This window comes from Ruditapes philippinarum, unplaced genomic scaffold, assembly GCF_026571515.1.
Source record: "Ruditapes philippinarum isolate M1 unplaced genomic scaffold, ASM2657151v2 ctg789_1_1_1_1, whole genome shotgun sequence".
NCBI lineage: Eukaryota > Metazoa > Mollusca > Bivalvia > Venerida > Veneridae > Ruditapes > Ruditapes philippinarum.
The window spans coordinates 479,488-501,805 of NW_026859418.1; the positions used below are offsets into that span (position 1 = coordinate 479,488).

At 33.4% G+C, this 22,318-nt stretch overlaps 1 protein-coding gene across 2 annotated transcripts in view; it reads right to left on the minus strand.

Moving 5' to 3' along the window:
• Positions 1–208: 208 nt before the first annotated feature.
• The window catches only part of LOC132756439 (ATP-dependent Clp protease ATP-binding subunit clpX-like, mitochondrial), a 28,673-nt gene continuing 6,563 nt past the window's right edge, over positions 209–22,318 (minus strand). For both annotated transcript variants that reach the window (XM_060747512.1, XM_060747513.1), the window contains exons 5-12: positions 21,485–21,594; positions 19,827–19,977; positions 19,189–19,347; positions 13,891–14,055; positions 12,714–12,970; positions 11,279–11,578; positions 7,942–8,034; positions 209–7,505 (exon numbers count right to left, since the gene is read on the minus strand). In XM_060747512.1, coding sequence (XP_060603495.1) covers positions 7,353–7,505; positions 7,942–8,034; positions 11,279–11,578; positions 12,714–12,970; positions 13,891–14,055; positions 19,189–19,347; positions 19,827–19,977; positions 21,485–21,594 — 1,388 coding nt within the window. In that variant the 3' untranslated portion in view covers positions 209–7,352. The remainder of the gene's footprint in view (positions 7,506–7,941; positions 8,035–11,278; positions 11,579–12,713; positions 12,971–13,890; positions 14,056–19,188; positions 19,348–19,826; positions 19,978–21,484; positions 21,595–22,318) is intronic.

A 22,318-nucleotide genomic window follows, 5' to 3' on the forward strand; every position in this document is an offset into this window, starting at 1 on the left:
GTCCCATTATATACATAGGAATAAAACATCAATAAAATCATGCCATACTGAACAATATAAAGATTGTATATACATTTTCAGTTAATGGAAGTAACTATGATTTAGAGCTTATCTCTACAATAATTATCTAAAATTAAATTATGTATCAGTCAATTTTGGCATACACTATTGTCATATTGCCAGGAAAAAGAATCATTAAATCACAAGATTATATGCATTGAAATGAATTTATTTTATTAAACATATTTTCATAAAATTTATCACTCATAATTCTGACATATTTATTATTATTTCAGAATACTTAACAAATCATCATATAGAAAACTATATATTTTGTCCAGACACCTAATGCTCCAAAAAGTAAGGAAAAACAACATTTAATATTCACTACAATTTGATAAATACAACAAGAAAACATTATTTATTTACAGAGAGGTGTACAAAATAAATTAAAAATAGTGACTTGAAAATCTTGATAATAAAAGAAGAAAAAAATAAGCACAAGACAATGTGTTGAATTCATAATTATCTGCACCCAAAAGATTCAAATTACTTAACCTTTTCCCTCATATAGACGTGTTTTGACGGCTTTTTGCCCCCCCCCCTTTTTGATGCCTCAAACAGTGAAAAAATGCCCTATTTAGACCCCAAAACACTGTTTTTCATTTGAGAAATGTTGTTAAAAAAAGTGACGACCTTTTCGGCGCCGCACCCATCAAAATGTTACATCAGGGGGGTTGCCCGAAAAAGGGATGTGCCCCTTGCTGTTTGGGGGGGGGGGTTTGAACAGGGGGGGGCATAGTCCCCCTCATCTCTAAGGAAATTTTGGACATGTGACAGACTAAAAATGGCCTCAGGTTGATCTTAGGGTAACTTGCAACCGACGCTGAAAAGCCCTTTACTCTATCTCAATTCATAGAGAAGTTGCAGCACTTTGAAATCAGTTTTGATGGGAAAAAAACAATGCAAAATAGTGATTTTTCGCAACAGTTTCATAGCAGTTTGAACTTGTAACAGGAGGCTTTTCGATGAAAACGGCCATTTTTCACAATATGCTCAAGGGGTAAAAGTTTAACTGAAGCTACATAAGTATTATTTCATGTACCTCAAAGCATATTATGATACAAAGCCTAGAAAAATGGGTCAAGCAAATTAAAGGACTTTGAGATATACATTGTAATTGCATTAAGATATTATTCTGACAAAGCCTTGTAGTAATTTATTTGAAGTACATGTATGTTAATTAATATAAAAATTAAAATCTTAGGATTCAAGTGTAGTGAAAGATTCTAACAAGTAACAACATTAATTACAATTTTATATAGTTCTTGATATGTCATAATGACTTTAAGATAAGCTCTGGACAAAAACTGAATATGAAATATTACAAAGTTAAATAACTACTACAGATTAAATATAGTGTTTTATCAATACCAATAAAAACAACATATTCGACTATTTTGCACAATATGATATGCAAGCAAGTGAACCTAAAATATCAACACAAATTTCCGTTTTATAATGCAAACGATTGAGTATATAAAATACAAAACAAGAGCGATCAGTGATCACATGTGTCGCCTCATGATGGCCAATTTCATGTTGGGACAAGTTTTGTGACAGACAGACAGACAGACAGACGGACAGTGCACAACTACACTTGGTACTGATCATTCCTGTAAAGTTTGGATGAAATTGCACGAGTAGTTAATGAGGAGTAGTCCGGACAAGCTTTTGTGTATCTGGCAACACACAGAAAAAACCACCTTTTTATCAAAGGGCCATAACTCGGCCAAAAATCATTCAACCGGAAAACCTGTGCAATATGCGCAAGGACTTGAGCTAATGATCAATCCTGTAAAGTTTCATTGAAATTGCATTAGTGGTATAAGAGAAGTAGTCCGGACAAACTTTAAAAATAAAAATTATTAAAGGGCCATAACTCTGACAAAAATCATTGAACCGGAAAATGCTGACAATATGCACAACTAGACTTGGTACTGATCATTCCTGTAAAGTTTGGATGAAATTGCACCAGTAGTTTATGAGGAGTAGTCCGGACAAGTTTTGTGACGGACGGACAGACAGACAGACAGACGACGGAGAAGTGATCCCTACTCCGTAGAGGCGACACAAAAATAACAAAAAAAATACAAAGGGGTGTAATGTAATTCTGAAAATATAGGAATCAAAGGGGTGTAATGTTATTCTGGAAATATAGGAATCAAAGGGGTGTATTGTAATTCTGGAAATATAGGAATCAAAGGGGAGTAATGTTATTCTGTAAATATAGGAATCAAAGGGGTGTAATGTTATTCTGGAAATATAGGAATCAAAGGGGTGTAATGTAATTCTGGAAATATAGGAATCAAAGGGATGGAAGTATAGGAATCAGAGTTAAAAACCTTGTCATGTAATACATGGTTGATGATAATGAACTGCAACTAGCATTTTAAGTCTGAAGTAATCCCTTAAGCAACAAAGATGGGCTAGTTGCCTTGGTTATAAACTTTGTCATATGTCATGCAGATAATTGGGATTAACTTGTCAAGAATTAAAACTTGTCATGAATAAAGAGTAAAGAGATCAATGATTATAATTTTAAGAAGAAATTTTCTTTGAGCATTACGAGCCTGTCATATATGATGTGACCAATCTAATGTGGCAGAAACAACAATTGGAAGTATTAGGTAATACAAAATAATACTAACATTTTTTTATTGAAATTCCAAATGAGATATAGGTGGAAATGCAATGAACCTTTAAGACAAATTTTACATTCTAAGGGGAGATAATTATTAAAATACAGAAGCTAGGCCAGACACAGAACTACAAAACATAACTGATTTAAAGCAAGGAAAATGTTTACTATTTTGATATGTGTTCAACAAGGGGAACAGACTAGAGAGAAGTACTTTGTACTGTAAACAGGCAGCATATACCAGAAGTCACCGTTTCTTCTTTCTGGCATTCTGTAATTATGTTGTGCTTTTCTACAGTTTCTCCTAGTAACTTCATTAAAATGACAAATATCTTCCATATTTAGTAAGTAGATAACTTAAAGGGTCATCTAACTTAGGGTGGAACTTGGGGTCCCTGGGTTCAAGGTTTTTGTAAGCATTTCATTCTTTCAATGATTTAGAAGAACAATTTACTACAAAACAAAGTAACATACAAATAAAACAGATCAATAACAAAACAAAGATATAAATATTAAATAAAAAACTAGAAATGTGTCCATAGGACACGAGTGCCCGACACTCCACCGATTTGTCAATCTTATGTCTCTAGGTCAAATTTTTTTTTTGGCTACATGTGCCAAGGTTAAAAACTAAAAATATTTTATTAAGTAAAGGAAAAATATTACAAATACTGAATAAATCCACAAGAAAATCCCAAGGTGCATAAGTATACATGCTGACCAACATTCTTGTAAACTTTCAGGCCTACAGGTCAAATACTTTTTGAGTTACGTGCAACGCAAGTTGAATATTGTAAATTTTTACTAAGTCAAGGGCAATAACTCTAAAAATACTAAAAATATCCACACGAAAATACCCAGGTGCACAACTACACATGCTGAGCAACATTCCTGTAAGGTTTCATGACTCTAGGTCAAATACTTTTTTAGTTATGTGCAACACAAGTTGAAAATTGGAAATTTTTACTAATTCAAGGGCAATAACTCTAAAAATACTAAATATATATCCACACAACAAGAGCTGTCGGTAGGACAGCAACGCTCGACTATTCTAGTGCTTGATAGTAAAAAATAATGCTTGATAGAGTTACCTACTCCTGTTTACAGGTTGGTGACATGATGGTGAACAAGTATGCAAAGTTTCAAAGCCATATGTCAATGGACTTTGAAAATATTTGAGGTATTACAAAAAACTTTAACGTAAATTCTAAGTCGAAAAAGGGGCATAATTCTGTCAAAATGCTTGATACAGTTACCTCCTCCTGTCTACAGGTTGGTGTCATGATGGTGAACAAGTGTGCAAAGTTTCAAAAGCCATATGTCAATGGACTTTGAAAATATTTGAACTATTACAAAAACTTTAACGTAAATTCTAAGTCGAAAAAGGGGCATAATTCTGTCAAAATGCTTGATACAGTTACTTCCTCCTGTCTACAGGTGGGGGTCATGATGGTGAACAAGTGTGCAAAGTTTCAAAGCCATATGTCAATGGACTTTGAAAATATTTGAACTATTACAAAAACTTTAACGTAAATTCTAAGTCGAAAAAGGGGCATAATTCTGTCCAAATACTTGATACAGTTACCTCCTCCTGTCTACAGGTGGGGGTCATGATGGTGAACAAGTGTGCAAAGTTTCAAAGCCATATGTCAATGGACTTTGAAAATATTAGAGGTATTACAAAAACTTTAACATAAATTCTAAGTTGAAAAAGGGGCATAATTCTGTCAAAATGCTTGATAGAGTTACCTCCTCCTGTCTACAGGTTGGGGTCATGATGGTGAACAAGTGTGCAAAGTTTCAAAGCCATATGTCAATGGACTTTGAAAATATTTGAAGTATTACAAAAACTTTAACATAAATTCTAAGTTGAAAAAGGGGCATAATTCTGTCAAAATGCTTGATAGAGTTACCTCCTCCTGTCTACAGGTTGGGGTCATGATGGTGAACAAGTGTGCAAAGTTTTCAAAGCCATATCTCAATGGACTTTGAAAATATTTGAACTATTACAAAAACTTTAACATAAATTCTAAGTTGAAAAAGGGGCATAATTCTGTCAAAATGCTTGATAGAGTTACCTCCTCCTGTCTACAGGTTGGGGTCATGATGGTGAACAAGTGTGCAAAGTTTCAAAGCCATATCTCAATGGACTTTGAAAATATTTGAACTATTACAAAAACTTTAACATAAGTGGTTACGCCGACGCCGACGCTCGGGTGACTTCAATAGCTCTACTTATTCTTATCGAATAGTCGAGCTAAAAATACCTAGGTGCACAACTACACATGCTGATCAACAATCCTGTAAGGTTTCATGACTTTAGGTCAAATATTTTTTGAGTTACGTGCGACACAAGTTGAAAATTGTAAATATTTACTAAGTCAAGGGCAATAACTCTAAAAATATCCACATGAAAATACCCAGGTGAACAACTACACATGCTGACCAACATTCTTGTAAGTTTTCATGACTCTACGTCAATTAATTTTTTTAGTTACGTGCGACACAAGTTGAAAATTGGAAATTTTTACTTAGTCAAGGGCAATAACTCTAAGAATACTAAATATATCCAAATGAAAATACCCAGGTGCACAACTACACATGCTGATCAACATTCCTGTAAGGTTTCATGACTCTAGGTCAAATATTTTTTGAGTTACTTGCTACACAAGTTGAAAATTGCAAATTTTTACTAAGTCAAGGGCAATAACTCTAAAAATGCTAAAAATATTCACATGAAAATACCCAGGTGCACAACTACACATACTGACCAACTTTCTTGTAAGTTTTCATGACTCTAGGTCAAATACTTTTTCAGTTACATGCGACACAAGTTGAAAATTGGAAATTTTTACTTATTCAAAAATACTCAATATATCCACATGAAAATACCCAGGTGCACAACTTCACATGCTGATCAACATTTTTGTAAGGTTTCATGACTGTAGGTCAATTACTTTTTGAGCTATGTGCGACACAAAAAGAGAACAGACTGACTGATGGATGGAGGGACGGACAAGGGTAAATCTTAATGCACAAAAATCAACACTTGTAATAAATGCTTTTAATTCACTTATTGTGAAAAATTGTCACAAAACTGCCTAAAATTATTTGAAGAAGACTTGAGAATGGTCACAGACCTAGAGCATAGAAGTGTATTTCTCTATTACTTATCATATGGAGAAACAACAAAAAAGGGCTTATAACTTTGCAAAAAATAATTAAACTGCAAAACTTTAAAAGTATGAGCTTGGGTTCTTTGTTTTAATAATTCTGTCAAATTTTGTTGAATGTCCTTAAGAAATGTTGGAGAAACTGTACACAGACACGGAATTTCTCAATATATAGCATATGAAAACAAACAATATTAATGGGCTATGCATTTGCTCAACATTTTTAAATCACAAAACCATAGTAACATGCACCAGGGAACTTGGTAACAAAAGTTCTTTTTAAATCCTTTAAGAAATATAGGAGTTACATAGAGAATCTCTATATATAGTCTATATTCATGCATTACATGTCATAATTTGTCGAAAAATGAATGAGAGTCTGAGCACATTTACCAATCTATTAACTATCATTTTCTTTTTAAACTAGAACTGTGTCCAAAGGACACGGATGCCCCCACTGACAACATGTATATGGTATATAGTGAAAAAATCAACAAAGGGCCATAATTCTGTTAAATTTGGTCGCAGCAAAAATTCCTTCCTTTACTACCATCTACACATTAAGGTTGTTCATCCCTGGAAGTTTAAGCAAAATCTGCCATTCGGTTTAAGAGGAGTTGCGTTCACAAAATTTCTATATGGTATATAGTGAAAAAATCAACAAAGGGCCATAATTCTATTAAATTTGGTCGCAGCAAAAATTCCTTCCTTTACTACCATCTACACATTAAGATTGTTCATCCCTGGAAGTTTAAGAAAAATCTGCCATTCGGTTTAAGAGGAGTTGCGTTCACAAAATTTCTACATAGTATATAGTGAAAAAATCAACAAAGGGCCATAATTCTGTTAAATTTGGTCGCAGCAAAAATTCCTTCCTTTACTACCATCTACACATTTAGGTTGTTCATCCCTGAAAGTTTAAGCAAAATCTGCCATCCGGTTTAAGAGGAGTTGTGTTCACAAGATTTTGGGACGTACGGACGGACAGACATACGGACGGACAAGTGCAACGCTATATGCTCCCACTTTGTGGGGGCATAAAAAAACCCTAGTAAAAGAAAGTCCAAAAGTGATCTTTCTTCAAATCATCATGAGAACACTACACAAAAACATTTCACATAATATTCATCTTTAACATAATATTATTTCCTATAAATACTATGTTCACAACATGTGCACATATATATGAAATGAAACTGCTCAACTATTCTGAAATAAACGATGCATGACTGTGATTTGGCAATTTTCGAAACTGAATTAATAATTAACCATGTGAGTATCATTTGTCATTTTACATCTTGTTCTACAGTTACTTTTCATACTGAACTATGTAGAAATACAATGCTGCTGTAGAGGAACCATTTAAATACATGACACCAGTCTACAACAGTACTGCTTCCTGAATAACCAGTCAATCACTCTATGAAACTAGTCACATTTTTAAAACATTAAACCAGTCTAAAACATTAAAAACTAGATCATGCTGTTGAAGACCCAGATTGTCTCTCCTCCTCTTCAGTATCATGTATGTAAATTGCAGGTGAATCATTCTTCACGACATCTTCATTTATAATCACAGTTTTAATATCAGACCCGGGCTGTTCATACATAGGCATCAACAAGCATTTCTCCTGAAAAAACAAAACAATTTCTGGGTTTTTTTTCTGTTCAAAATGTACCAATTTTACTGGTTTAAAATTTATACTTCATAATAAATATCATACAGCAAACACCAGAAAATAATTTTTCATTATCAGCTCAACAGGCTGAACTTATGTTTGTTACATATTCACAGTGGAAAAATCACTGCACCATGACATAATATTATAGGCCTAGCAATTCATTTTGTACTCTGTCTTACGATTACAAGCACCTACTACTTCCAGTCACATTACTTTGCTTGGTAGCCTATATGTCTTAATTTGTATTTTTCTTGCATTTTTGCAATCACCTGAAGTAGTCTTATTAATACACTGTGAATTTGAGTGATAAAAGTAATTCATCTCAGTAATTCTTGTTTTTATGAATTTGACCAATAAACAGTAAAACAATATAATTTGAACATACGACTTCAGTTCTAAGACCACGTGCTCCTGTCTGTTTCTCCATGGCTATATGAGCTACAGCTTTTAAGGCATCATCTGTAAACTCTAACTGACACTGAAATAGCAAAAATAGGACAATAGTATCATAAAATACTTGTCACATAATGTACAACTATTACATTTAATTTACCATGTTGTTTTCCTTTCACAAAATAAATCTTATCTGACTGCAAAATGTTTTGTTTGCTATTCCATTTATGCTAGGAATGCATTTGTAACAGACTAAAACTCCATTACTCTAAACTAATAAAAATATATGAATAAGTTATGTACCTTTGCTAAGAAATTAAAGTGAGCATATTAAAAAGGAAACAAGGCTACAAAGTCATATAGAAAAGGAAGTAAACTGATGGGTGGAGCAAAACTCTTACTTGAAATTTTTTTTTAAAAGCCTTAAGTAAAAATTTAAAAATTCTAAGTTGACAAGGCAGTCTGATGGACAGCCAAATCCCCTTCCGCAGCGGACATGAATGTGTATTTCTTGACCTTTAACCAACCAAGACCTTGATGTTGTGCCACACTTATCATATGCAAATAGTCTCATGATGGTGATTATTTGTGCCAAGTTATTTAAAATCTATACAGTCAAAAGTTAAGGAGAACATATAACCTTGACCTTGGGGTAGCAACCTGGATATAACTTAGGGGTTGCAACCTGGGTGTTGTGCTCCGCAGATTGTGTCATAGTGGGGGTCATTTGTGCCAAGTAATTCAGTGTCTATTCTAGGAGGGGGGATTCACCCATATTTTTGAGAATTACCCCCTTATTTCTTCAGAGGCAGGGGGAAAATTTTACATAGAGAAAGAAGGAAAAAGATCAACAAATGTAAAAACTTCTCACTTTTCAATTAAAATCCCCCATTTTTTTGAATCCTAGAATAGACACTGGTAATTTAACAAGCAATTATCATAGTATTGCAAGCAATCCATAAGTCCCCTACCTGTAAGAACCCCATCAACATTCTGAAGGGCCATTGGCCATTCACTAATGTTTCAATTTTTCTCTATTTTAAGTAAATTTGTTGGAAAAGTTCTTTAAAAGTGATCACAGGGAACAGTTTTAATGAACAGACGGACTGAAGGACACTCTAAAGTTAATATTTGAAACATCCCTGTTACCAAAATATAACATTTTTAAAAGCAAAATTCTTAAAGAGGAGATAACTCTTGAATTAAAGATGCAATTTCATAAAAATTTTCAGCTCTTTATGACTAATCACAAATATTGTTATATTTGCCATGTTTTAAGCCTATTTGTTGCCAAGGCAACCAATATTTTTTCAAAATAGGAAGAACAGATAAGACAAGCATAATCTCAAGACTGCCATCTATCTACCCATATGTCAAGTTTCATAAAAATATTTCCAGTACTTTTTGAGTTATCACTGGATTCAGTTTATGTTCAAAATTTGCCATATTTTCAGTCTATGTGTTGCCATAGCAACCAGAATTTTCAACATAGGAAGAAAAGAAAAAGACATGCATAATCTCCAGACTGCCATCTATCCATATATCAAGTTTCATAAAAATATTTCTATTACTTTTTGCGTTAACACTGGATCCAGTTTTTTTTATGTGTAAAATTTGCCATATTTTCAGTCTATTTGTTGCCATAGCAACCAGAATTTTAAACATAGGAAGAAAAGAAAAAGACGTGCATAAACTCCAGACTGCCATCTACCCATATATCAAGTTTCATAAAAATATTTCTATTACTTTTTGCGTTAACACTGGATCCAGTTTTTTTATGTGTAAAATTTGCCATATTTTCAGTCTATTTGTTGCCATAGCAACCAGAATTTTAAACATAGGAAGAAAAGAAAAAGACATGCATAAACTCCAGACTGCCATCTACCCATATTTCAAGTTTCATAAAAATATTTCTATTACTTTTTGCGTTAACACTGGATCCAGTTTTTTTTATGTGTAAAATTTGCCATATTTTCAGTCTATTTGTTGCCATAGCAACCAGAATTTTAAACATAGGAAGAAAAGAAAAAGACGTGCATAAACTCCAGACTGCCATCTACCCATATTTCAAGTTTCATAAAAATATTTCCAGTAATTTTTGCGTTTTCACTGGATCCAGTTTATGTGTAAAATTTGCCATATTTTCAAGAAAAGAAAAAGATGTGCATTATCTCAATACTGCCATCTATCCATATATCAAGTTTCATAAAAATATTTTCAGTACTTTTCAAGTTATCGCGGGATCCAGTTTTGTGGACGGACGGACTGACAGACAGACGGACGTTCTAACAGGAGAGTAATAATGTGGCTACTCTATTGTTCTCTCTATTGTTCTTTTTAGCCACACAAAAGAAAATAGCCACATAAAAGCATTACGGAATGAATGACATCAAAGAGAAAGAACAGTTACCTATTGTCCCTCTAGCCACATAATTACTGTCCTGTGAGTGCGGACAGACAGACAGACGGACGGAGGGTAAACCTAAAAACCTTTGAATTGCCAATAAGTTATAGAGCGGACATAAAAAAAAAGATGTTGAAACATCAGACCTTTAAGTGTAACCCTGACCTCTAGGGTAGTGACTTGATTGCTGTGCCCTGCACATCGTCTCATAATGGGGATCATTTCTACCAAATTATCTTAAAACATTGCCATGGTTTAAATATTATGGAGTGGGCACAAAATGTAGACTTTTAACACTTGACCTTTACGTGTGACCTTGACCTTGGGGATAGCAACCCAATTGTTGTGCTCTGCACATCACCTGATAATGGTAATCACCTGTGCTTAGTTATTTTTAAATTTTTTTCAGCAGTTTAAAAGTTATGGAGCAGACACGATAGGTACACTTTTGAACACTTTTGACCAAATTATCTTAAAACATTGCCATGGTTTAAATATTATGGAGTGGGCACAAAATGTAGACTTTTAACACTTGACCTTTACGTGTGACTTTGACCTTGGGGGGTAGCAACCCAATTATTGCGCTCTGCACATCGTCTCACAATGGTGATCACTTGTGCCAAGTTTTTTAAAAAAAAATTCAGCAATTTATGTTATGGAGTGGACAGGAAAGTGTTACTGATGGACAGACGAACGGACAGACAGAGGCAATTCCTATAATCCCCTTCCGCATAGGGGGACACAATTTTATGAAAACCAATGGCATGAGTTATGAACTCTTATGTCAAGGACACCAACGCAGTGCTAAGGATGCTTACCCTTGAAACTTGTTAATTACAACAATCAAAGCTTCTTGTCAAATTACACATTTATATACTCATTTCAGAGTGCGAGAATGAAATAATTAAAGAAATATATAATGTACCTCATCTAGTAAGAAACACTGCTGATACTGTTTGATAAGAGAATTCTGTGGCTCTGTTAATATTCTAACCAACATTTCCTCTGTTAACGAATGTAAAGGTACAATCACTGGCATACGTCCCACAAACTCAGGTACGAGTCCAAAGTCTATTAGATCTGTAGCTTCTACACTCTCTAATAATTTATCTTTCTGTTCATTTTCATACTTCACAGACACTTTTTTACCATGTAATTCATGTGGGCTATAAGATTCTTGTTCTGAGCTTTGCACCTTCTTTTGGGGTGCTCCGAAACCTAGGTTCTGTAAAAGACAACAACATTTTTTCAATTTTTGTAAATTTTTGATGGAAACAAAAGAGCATAAGAAAGATTCATAGTAAATCTTAAAGGGTATCATAATGTATACTAAAACAAAGCTTAACATAAATTCTTAGTTGAAAAAGGTATAATGTTATCAAAACATATGACAGTTATGCCTGCGTTCCTAGAAGTGGGAATTATGTTCACTAATAAGCATTCAAAGTTTCAAAGTAATATCTGGCAGAGTATAGAAGTAAAGTGTGATGGTACGAAAGAAATTTAAAAAAAATTAACAAAGAATGTGAAGCAGGAGAGCTTTCTCTACAAAAGAAATATAAGAGTCAATCTGACATCCTACAGAAATAAACAACCAATGTAATCTTAGAACAATCTTTTCTAATACATTAATGTTAAAAACAGAGAGTGGTCATATTGGCCAAATACAAGTACTTAGTACAATATATTATATATCATTACTTGAATTTTGACAGTTTATATGACCCAGTATGATTATAAAGTCACGTAACCTGAGCTGCTGGGCTATTGTATCTTATTATGGCATGAACATTTGGAACAATATACCTTTAAATATTCGTAATGTTAATAACCTTAAATGTTTTAAAGAAAAATACACAGCCAATTAAACACGGCATTTAAGCCTGTCAAATTCTTTACAACAAGTTTATAATACTGCACAATTGCTTTCTTTGAATATAACAAAAATTAAATCAGTAATCATTTGAATAGATAATATAAACATTCCGATTGACAAATGACAATCTACATATATGTAAAATAATGTAATGATATAATTACATGATGCTAAAGCTCTTGTTAACATAAGACCATATAACCCTAAACCTGCTTCATTTCTGTGATAAATTTTCCCACTGAATTTATAACAGTACATTAAGAATATATGTAACTTCAATATCAAAATAGTATAACTGAGCTGTAACCAACAGTATAGAGCCTGGTCAGATTGTAGACGGGTTCTATACTCTAGGCAAAGAGTAGTCACTTTCCATTCCAACAGGTGAATGGTTAACAACTGCTTCATGGCCAAAATAATGTCTTATCAACTTCTTTAATGCTTTTTGTTTCTTTGCCACTTACAGTGTTAACATACTACTTACCTTCACATCTTTTCGTTTCTTTACAACATTGTCAAGTCCATTAAATGCCCCAGCAGCGATAAAAAGTATGTTTGTTGTGTCCACCTGTGTAGCTTCCAGTCTATGCCGCTTATTATTTTTCTCTGGCACATTGACAACTGTACCCTCTAACATTTTCAACATAGCTTGTTGGACTCCTTCCCCTCCCACATCCTTCAGAACATTTACAGTACTCCTTTCTCTTGCTATTTTGTCAACTTCATCCAAAAACACTATACCTGTAGAAATAACAAATTGATGGTCCTGTTGAAAATATAAAATTATTTTCATATTTATATCATATCAATTCAAGAATCAATTTTGTACTTTAAAAGTGAATCATAATCATGATGCCAGACTATATAATTTATTGAGCCTTTCCCACATAGCCAAAAAAAACCCCAAACATTATCAGTTCTATGGTATATTTCCTTTAAATAATAAATACCAGCAGTTTTAAAGCTGTTTATCAGATAAAAGTGCATACTAGGGATTTTCTGTAAAAAAGCAGATCAATATTTGGTTCAGGATATATTTTTTATTGAAAAATGAGCAATTTCTAAGTTATAAAGGACCATAATTTAAGAACACATATTCACTTTGGTGAAATTTAATGTGAATCTTTTTTTCTTAAAATTTAAATAAACATGTGTGGCGAGACAATAAAATCTAGATCAGAATTGAGATATGCTTGTTTTCAATTTAAAAATGTCTTTTTTAATATTTCAAAGGGCCTTTACCTTTAGATTACATAGTTTGTGATGAACATTTTTTCTTTCTATTTAATACATTTGTGACAGGTTCGATTGAAATCTAATTTACCACTTATATGTAAGTGTGTAAGTTATGAAGCTAGTGATACCTGTAGTATATAAAATATATCAAACAGTAGGTTAATGTTATGTACATATGGATGTCTTTGCCACTTAAAAACAAAAAAGTCATTTATCTTTTTCTTGCTGTTGTCCAAATCATTTTACACTTTACCACCATAACTATCTGACCAAAACATTATTCTAAAATAAACCTGATATAAATTTCTTGTAAAGGAACATTCTAACTGGGCAATTCCATTCCATTGTTCAATTTCAGCATTTGGGATGTATCTCAAATCTATTAATTTTTTCTCTCTATCTATTTATAAACCATGATTAATTACCTCTTTGGCATTTCTCCACATCACCTTTAGCCTCTTGTAACAGTTTCCCTATCACAGATTCAATATCTTCACCAACGTAACCAGCTGATGTTAGAGTCGTACAGTCACAGAAAGCAAATGGTACGTCTAATACTTTCGCCAAATGTTGGGCCAATAAGGTTTTCCCTGTGATTTATTATAATACAGATAAAGTTAAAGCAACATTGATGATGCCTGGAAAAATACTTTATTACATGATAGGATGATTATGCCCATTATAAAAATAAAATAAAATACCATATAAAGACATACTAGACTAAAGTTCTCAGTTGTGTTCAAAAAACAGTTTGTGGTACACAAGCTAAGTTATCATCAACCAAAACCATACTTTAAACAAGAGCCATGTTAACATGGCCACCCCCAAAAAGTATGAAAAATAACAAAGGGCAATTACTTAAAAATTATAAAGGGTAGAGTTATCATTCTTGCACACAGCATTCCTCCTCAATAAGATAAATCCACCTATGAAGTTTATGTTGACATCTCAAAGACTTTTTGAGTTATGCTCCACTCAGGTGAAAAATTAAGTATGAAAAATAACAAAGGGCAATAACAAAAAATTATGAAGGGTAGAGTTATTTTGAGTATTACTGAACTAAATTTATACAGTTTATTTATCAACTTGTATCAACCACATGACTGTATAAAACATATTTCATAAGGAAAAGTATGCAATTGTGAAAAATTGTTGTTTTTATTTATTTATTTTTTTTATTTTTACAAGTTAAGACATACTCAACACAGTCAGACCTTTGAGGCTGAGCTTTGTGCCGTTTGTTTAGCTTCTTGAATTTAAGAATTGATGAGCATTCTAATATTTGCTAACTCCAAGTGATCTGAATTTTTGTTTTGATGTCTATCAATTGCACTATGCTGTAAATTTAAGCTGTAAGAAGTGCAGCTCTTATTGGCTTCACGGTGACATGTACAAAATAATTTACATTGTCCATCAATAAATTTCAATTCCAACCATGTTGTAACCAAGTTTCCATGAATGTTTTTTTTATTTTTTTTTTTGTTGAGAAAGTTTAGTGCCAGAAAATCCTAGGTTAAACAGGCTTTTTTTAGCGATAGCCTAATGAATAATCAATTGCTAGTCAACAGCACATCATAGATGGAACTTGGCGACGTAAACGCTAAATTGATATCAATTCAAATATGCTGTGATCTTGAACAATGAAAATTACCAAAACAGTTGCATAATATTTTAAACAAAAACATTGTTATGTGTTTAAATCGAAGGAAATAAAAGATGTTACAATACTTGTAAAATTAACAATAACAGCAGGCTAAAATTAGCCAAAAGCAAAAAAAAAACACTTTAAAATGTCCCATCCTACTAACCGTGAAATTACAATTTCCGCAGTCCAATCTTCATAAGTGTGACAAATCAGCACACGTACATTTTACCAATTAATGAAAATTATTATGAACACATTATATGCTGTGTTTATTGATAAGCGGACCTCGCTATCAAATGCAAACCACGAGTGTACCCATCAAACCGATTCGTCACATCTACAGTACCTGTAGGCAGGACTAATTGCTTTGTTGATGCGAAATTCTTGCGTAGGCACTTATTGATTGACAAACAGTAAAATTTCCATGCATCCATCGGAAATTATCACGGGTCAAAAATGACATGCAAGCTGATTTTTTTCAAACAAGTGCATTTCAGAATTTTCACGGGTCAAGAACACAAAAATAATTGATTTTAAAAAAAGGGCTAACGATTGTCACCGACTTCGGGGTGGTCCGATTAGTTTTCGATTTTCAGCAACAATTAGGACAACACTATCTCAAAGGCTTTTTGTGTTTACTCTGGACAAAAATTAAGTTGGAAAAATAACAAAAGTCAATAACTGAAACAAGAGGGCCAAGATGGCCCTAGATGGCTCCCCTGACCCATCCACCTCATCCGGGCAATGTCTTAGACATGCATCCTGACAAAGTTTGGTGACAATTGAGTCAAAAATGTGACCTCTAGAGTGTTAAAAAGGTTTATCCATATTTGGCAAGTGTGACCTCATTTTTGACCCCAGGTGACCAATATTAAAATTTGATCTAGAAATCATTAAAACAACCTTCGTGACAATTTCCAGAATATTTGGATCAAAACTGCAGCCACTAGAGTGTTAACAAGATTTAGCTCCTGTGACCTAGTTTTTGACCCGAGAAACAACCCATATTCAAACTTGAAATCATCAAAACAACCTTCCTGACAAATTTCCAAAATATCTGGATCAAAACTGCAGCCACTAGAGTGTTAACACACTTTTTCTCTTTTTAGCTCTTGTGACCTAGTTTTTGGCCCGACATGATTCATTTTCGAAATTAACCTGTATTTCATTGAGACAAACATTCTGACAAAATTTGATTATGAATCAATCAAAACTGTGACTGCTAGAGTGTTAACAACCCAATTGTTGTCGATGCACTAGGCACAACGCACGAAGCGGGACATGGCCCCATCACTATACCTCACCTTGACCACTTCTTGGTCAGATGAGCTAAAAATATGTGGGATAGTTATCATTCTTGTGCATTGCACTCTACCTCAATTTGATCTATCCACCTGTGAAGTTTCAAGTTGATACCTAAAATACTTTTTGAAATATGCTACGGACAAAAATGTGGGACAGATGGACGGATTGACGGAGGGAAGGACAGGCGGAGACTATTTATATACCCCCACCGCTTTTTGGCGGGGGATAATTAAACAAGAGGGCCATGATGGCCCTGAGGTCGCTCACCTGTATATAGGCCCCCCCCTCACCCCCGGGCAAATTTTTACCCAAGGGCTTTTATTTGTTTATTTGAACAGACTTGGTGGACACCCATAAGAAGATGTTTCATGCTAAACATCTAAGTTCTAGCTCATTGGGTTTTTTAAAAGAAGATTTTTAAGTTTTTGCTATACACATATAAGGAAAATCAATGACCCCCCCCCCCCCGGGCGGGGCCAGTTTTGACCCCAGGGCTTTTATTTGAACATACTTGGTAGACACCCATTAGAACATTTTTCATGCTAAATATCTTAGCTCTAGCTCTTTGAGTTCTTTAAAAAAAGATTTTTTAAGTTTTTACTATATGCATATAGGGAAAATCAATGACCCCCTGGGGCGGGGCCAATTTTGAGCCCAGGGCTTTTATTTGAACAAATTTGGTAGACACTCATTAGAAGATGTTTCATGCTAAATATCTTAGCTCTAGCTCTTTGGGTTCTTTAAAAGAAGATTTTTTAAGTTTTTACTATATGCATATAGGGAAAATCTATGACCCCCTGGGGCAGGGTCAATTTTGACCCCAGGGCTTTTATTTGAACAAACTTGGTAGACATTCACTAGAAGACGTTTCATGCCAAATATCTAAGCTCTAGCTCTTATGGTTGTTTAAAAGAAGATTTTTAAAGTTTTTACTACTGTTAAACACTTATTTTTCGCGAGAACCTTATTTCGCGAATTTGAGGCAAAATGTCCAAAATAATTATTTCGCGTCAACATGAATTCGCGTCTTCCCGAAAAATGTGAAACCGGAAACCCGATGTCATTCGGATATTTTCTGTCCTGTCCGTTTACTAACTTTGCGTCGTTTATTGTGCGACGAATGCATTTATATCTGTATCGATTTTTCTGATAGCTTGCTAATCTTCTTGTTAAGCGAAACCGTCTGTCCAAAAATATGTCAATAAAGTTTGATAATTATTTTATATGTGTTCACTGTGTTTGTAAAAGTGTTACAGTTTCACTGATTAGCCATTCCAAGGCAAGCAGACGAAAATCAATTAAACGGTACTGTAATTTGCCTAACCTGTAGTAAACGATTATGTTTACCCTCCGGCTTAAACTGTAGTACACAATAAATAGAAATGTTACAAACAACTCGCAGGTGCTAAAGTATTTGTACCAATGAGATGAGAATGACATGATCAAGCGTGGGTGGGTGCAGGCCGGTATTGTTCAGTAGACTTAACCTTGATAAATTGTGTTGGAAATTTAATTAATCCATTAAGTTGGACAGATTTTCACATTAATTAGAATATGGAGAAATACCATTAAAATTTTGTGAGACGCATTAATTTGTTTATACTTAATTCTAGTGCAAGTCACAGTTACCTTCCATGATGTAACTAGAACTGGTTTCGATACTTTCCCGCATATATATATCAATGTGTACGCATTTTCGGATAGCGTTCATTTTCGGACAAGTGTATAGACAAAATGAAATATTCGCGAGAAATATGAATTCGCGTCTTAGAACACTCGCGAATATTAGCGAAAATAAATTTCTCGCGAATAATAAGTGTTTTACAGTATATGCATATAGGGAAAATCAATGACCCCCCGGGGCGGGGCCAATTTTGACCCCAGGGCTTTAATTTGAACAAACTTGGTAGACACTCACTAGAAGATGTTTCATGCTTAATATCTTAGCTCTAGCTCTTTGGGTTTTTTAAAAGAAGATTTTTTAAGTTTTTACTATATGCATATAGGGAAAATCAATGACCCCCTTAGGCGGGGCCAATTTTGACCCCAGGGCTTTTATTTGAACAAACTTGGTAGACATTCACTAGAAGATGTTTCATGCCAAATATCTAAGCTCTAGCTCTTACGGTTCTTTAAAAGAAGATTTTTTAAGTTTTTACTATATGCATATAGGGAAAATCAATGACCCCCCGGGGCGGGCCCATTTTGACCCCAGGGCTTTTATTTGAACAAACTTGGTAGACACTCACTAGAAGATGTTTCATGCCAAATATCTTAGCTCTAGCTCTTTGGGTTCTTTAAAAGAAGATTTTTTAAGTTTTTACTACATGCATATAGGGAAAATCAATGACCCCCTGGGGCGGGGCCAATTTTGACCCCAGGGCTTTTATTTGAACAAACTTGGTAGACACTCACTAGAAGATGTTTCATGCCAAATATCTAAGCTCTAGCTCTTAGGGTTGTTTAAAAGAAGATATTTAAAGATTTTTCTTTCGGTTGCCATGGCAACCAGAGTTCTGCATGGAATTAAATTCTTTGAACAATTTTTAAAGGTGACCACCAAAGGAACATTCCTGTGAAGTTTGGATGAAATTGGCTCAGTGGTTTATGAGGAGATGTCATTTAAAGCAAAAGTTTACGGACGGACGCCGGACGGACGCCGGACGAAAAGCGATCACAAAAGCTCACCCTGTCACTTTGTGACAGGTGAGCTAAAAAGTGAAATAAAATGTTGTATTCAAACACAACAAAACCAGAGAGAGAAATGTCTTACCTGATCCAGTTGGTCCCAACATTAGTATATTACTCTTGTCTAAGATGATTTCTGTATCTGATTCATTACCAGTATTGGTAATACTTTTCTTCACAGGTGGCTCCGAGTGTGGACCTAAAGCAGTGTTTCCGGACATCTGTAAAATGTCGGCTATATTTTCTGAAGAAGAGGGGTAAAATTCATAATGCTCATATATAAGTTAGCATTAAATGCCATTGTTTGATAACATTCATAACAATATCTCACAAAGTACTTCTAACAAAGTGTGACAAAAGGATTTTTTTACAAGATTTTTGTAGTGGCCCCAAAGACCAATTTCAACCTTAAGAGCATGATTTCAACTAATTTAGTACAATGTAAAACTAAGGTAATGCTCCATGTACATAATATAGATTAAGATATGGCAGTTCAGTGCATGGAATGAAATTATCTTCATTATAAACAACCTTTTTATGGCTGTGGAAAGAACATCACCCACTATTGGAGCACAATTTGAGATAAAAATATGCAATTTTTACATGAAACAAGTCAGTCACGTTTGCCAGACATGTATTATCCCACAATGGCAACCAATAAGGCATGCTATGTTTTAAGATAGATTTGTTTGAGAGACATAAAAGAAGGTTGTTGAAATATACCTCTAGGTGTGTAGAATGCATTTTGTTTCCTCTCAGGTTTCGAGCTTTTCAGATTATGATTGACTTTCTTGTAGTGGTTGAATACAGCAACAGATAAAATCATCTTTGCGAAGGTCTGTCCTACCACATGACAGTCTAAATATTCCTTGATCTATAATTTTCAAATTTACATTATAAAATATATACAAATATCTCTAATATACAGTGATAAAATTATACAAATTTCTCTAATAAACAGTGATAACTTTATACAAATTACTCTAATAAACAGTGATAAAATTATACAAATTTCTCTAAAAATAAACAGTGAATACACAAATTTCTCTAATAAACAGCGATAACATTATAGAAATTTCTCTAATAAACAGTGATAAAATTATACAAATTTCACTGACAATGATCCTATCAAGCAAATTTCACTGATATACATTGATAATAATTATGTATATTATTTCATTTTCACTTTTCAGGTTTTATAATGCAAATTGGACTGATAAACAGTGAATTCATAAATATTGTATTACATGTATATCATTATGAATTGATACACAAGAAGCTAATTTATAAAAAAAATTCAATATTGTTCAAATTTCAGCTTTAAACTGTTGAAATTGACTTGATGAAAAGCCTCTTTTATCAGTACCCCATGCAATATCAATAAAGTACTGAAAAACATAACTTGAAAATTTACAAAAGATAACATTCTTCAACTCAGAAACGGAAGAATACTGCATAACTTTACATGGTTCATACATGTACATTGCACCTATTAATTAAACACAGTCATGAATATTAATTCTACTTAGTAAATTAAACAAGAGCTGTCGGTAGGATAGCAATGCTCGACTATTCTTAGTGCTTGATAGTAAAAAAGGCTTGATAATGTAAAATTTCCTAAGTTAACAAAAGGGAAAAAAAATTTCTTTAAATACATGTTACAGTTATAGGCCTTGGAGAGAGTCCTATTATGCTCTCAAAGAATATAAAATTTCATCTTGTTTCAAAGCCATATGTCAATGGACTTTTTTTTGAGGTATTACAAAAACTTTAACGAAAATTCTAAGTCGAAAAAGGGACATAATTCTGTCAAAATGCATGATAGAGTTACCTCCTCCTGTCTACAGGTTTGGGTCATCATGGTGAACAAATGTGCAAAGTTTCAAAGCCATATGTCAATAGACTTTGAAAATATTTGAGGTATTACAAAAACTTTAATGTAAATTCCAAGTTGAAAAAGGGGCATAATTCTGTCAAAATGCTTGATACAGTTACCTCCCCCTGTCTACAGGTTGGGGTCATGATGGTGAACAAGTATGCAAAGTTTCAAAGCCATATGTCTATGGACTTTGAAAATATTTGAGGTATTACAAAAACTTTAACATAAGTGGTTACGCCAATGCGGACGCAGACGCTCGGGTGACTACAATAGCTCTACCTATTCTTATCGAATAGTCGAGCTAAAAACGAACTGTATATTGAATTAAGAGGCTGAAATACATAAGTTCATTCTGAAATCACTAAATTTCTTATTTATTCAATTCAAGAAAGGGAGACAACTAAAAAAGTAAACAATATACTATTATTTCACTTTGTCATGGCATTTTGTTCTTTTTAATTCAATGGTGAAGTACCCAAAGATATTGTCTAAATTTCCTTACTTCTTTAGGTGTAGGTATTTTCTTTTCTTTTGGTTTTTCTGCTTTAGCTCCATGTAAATTCAATATGGTGTAATGATGACAATTACTGCACCTTATAAATCTTGCATGCTCTAAAGAGAAAGACTAAACATTAGGTTTAAGAGAATAAGTGACATACAAAATTTAACATTACATACATACACAAATAAAATTAATCATAATTATGCTGTTCATGGGATTATGATGTTTTAAGAAATGAACCATAAAGAGAGTGTCATAATGACCATAAACTGTCTCAATACCAGACAATGGCATAATTATTTACAAGGAAAATAAAGAAGTGGGCAATTTTTAAGGTAATTCATGAAGAAATTTAGATTTCACACACATAATAAGAAAATCAATAAAAGTGGAACAAACAATCAACACAGGATACGTTTTAAGGTTTTATTTAATAACCGGTGTTTCGACTCTCACAAGTCTTCAACAGGGTTATAAAATATCAGAGTATAAAGAAATCATTGTCTAACATATAAAAATAGGGTATACTTTATGTCTCGTGATTTGTTCTAAAAATAGTTTTATGTCATTTCGGGTTTAACCCATAATTTATATTTTAAATAGTTATTTGTTTTTAAGGAAAAATATCTTAAATAGAATAAATGTTTATACGTTAAACAATAAGTTTATAATGAATCTGATGTTCAAATAAAGTGAGTGCTGCCTTAAATCAACAACAGGATTTTAGAGTTTTTGCTAAGAATATACAATAATAGGGAAAATAAGTGACTCCTACAGCATTGTCAATTCTCACCGAACCATGATATTTTTACAAAAGATCTCTAAATAACGTCA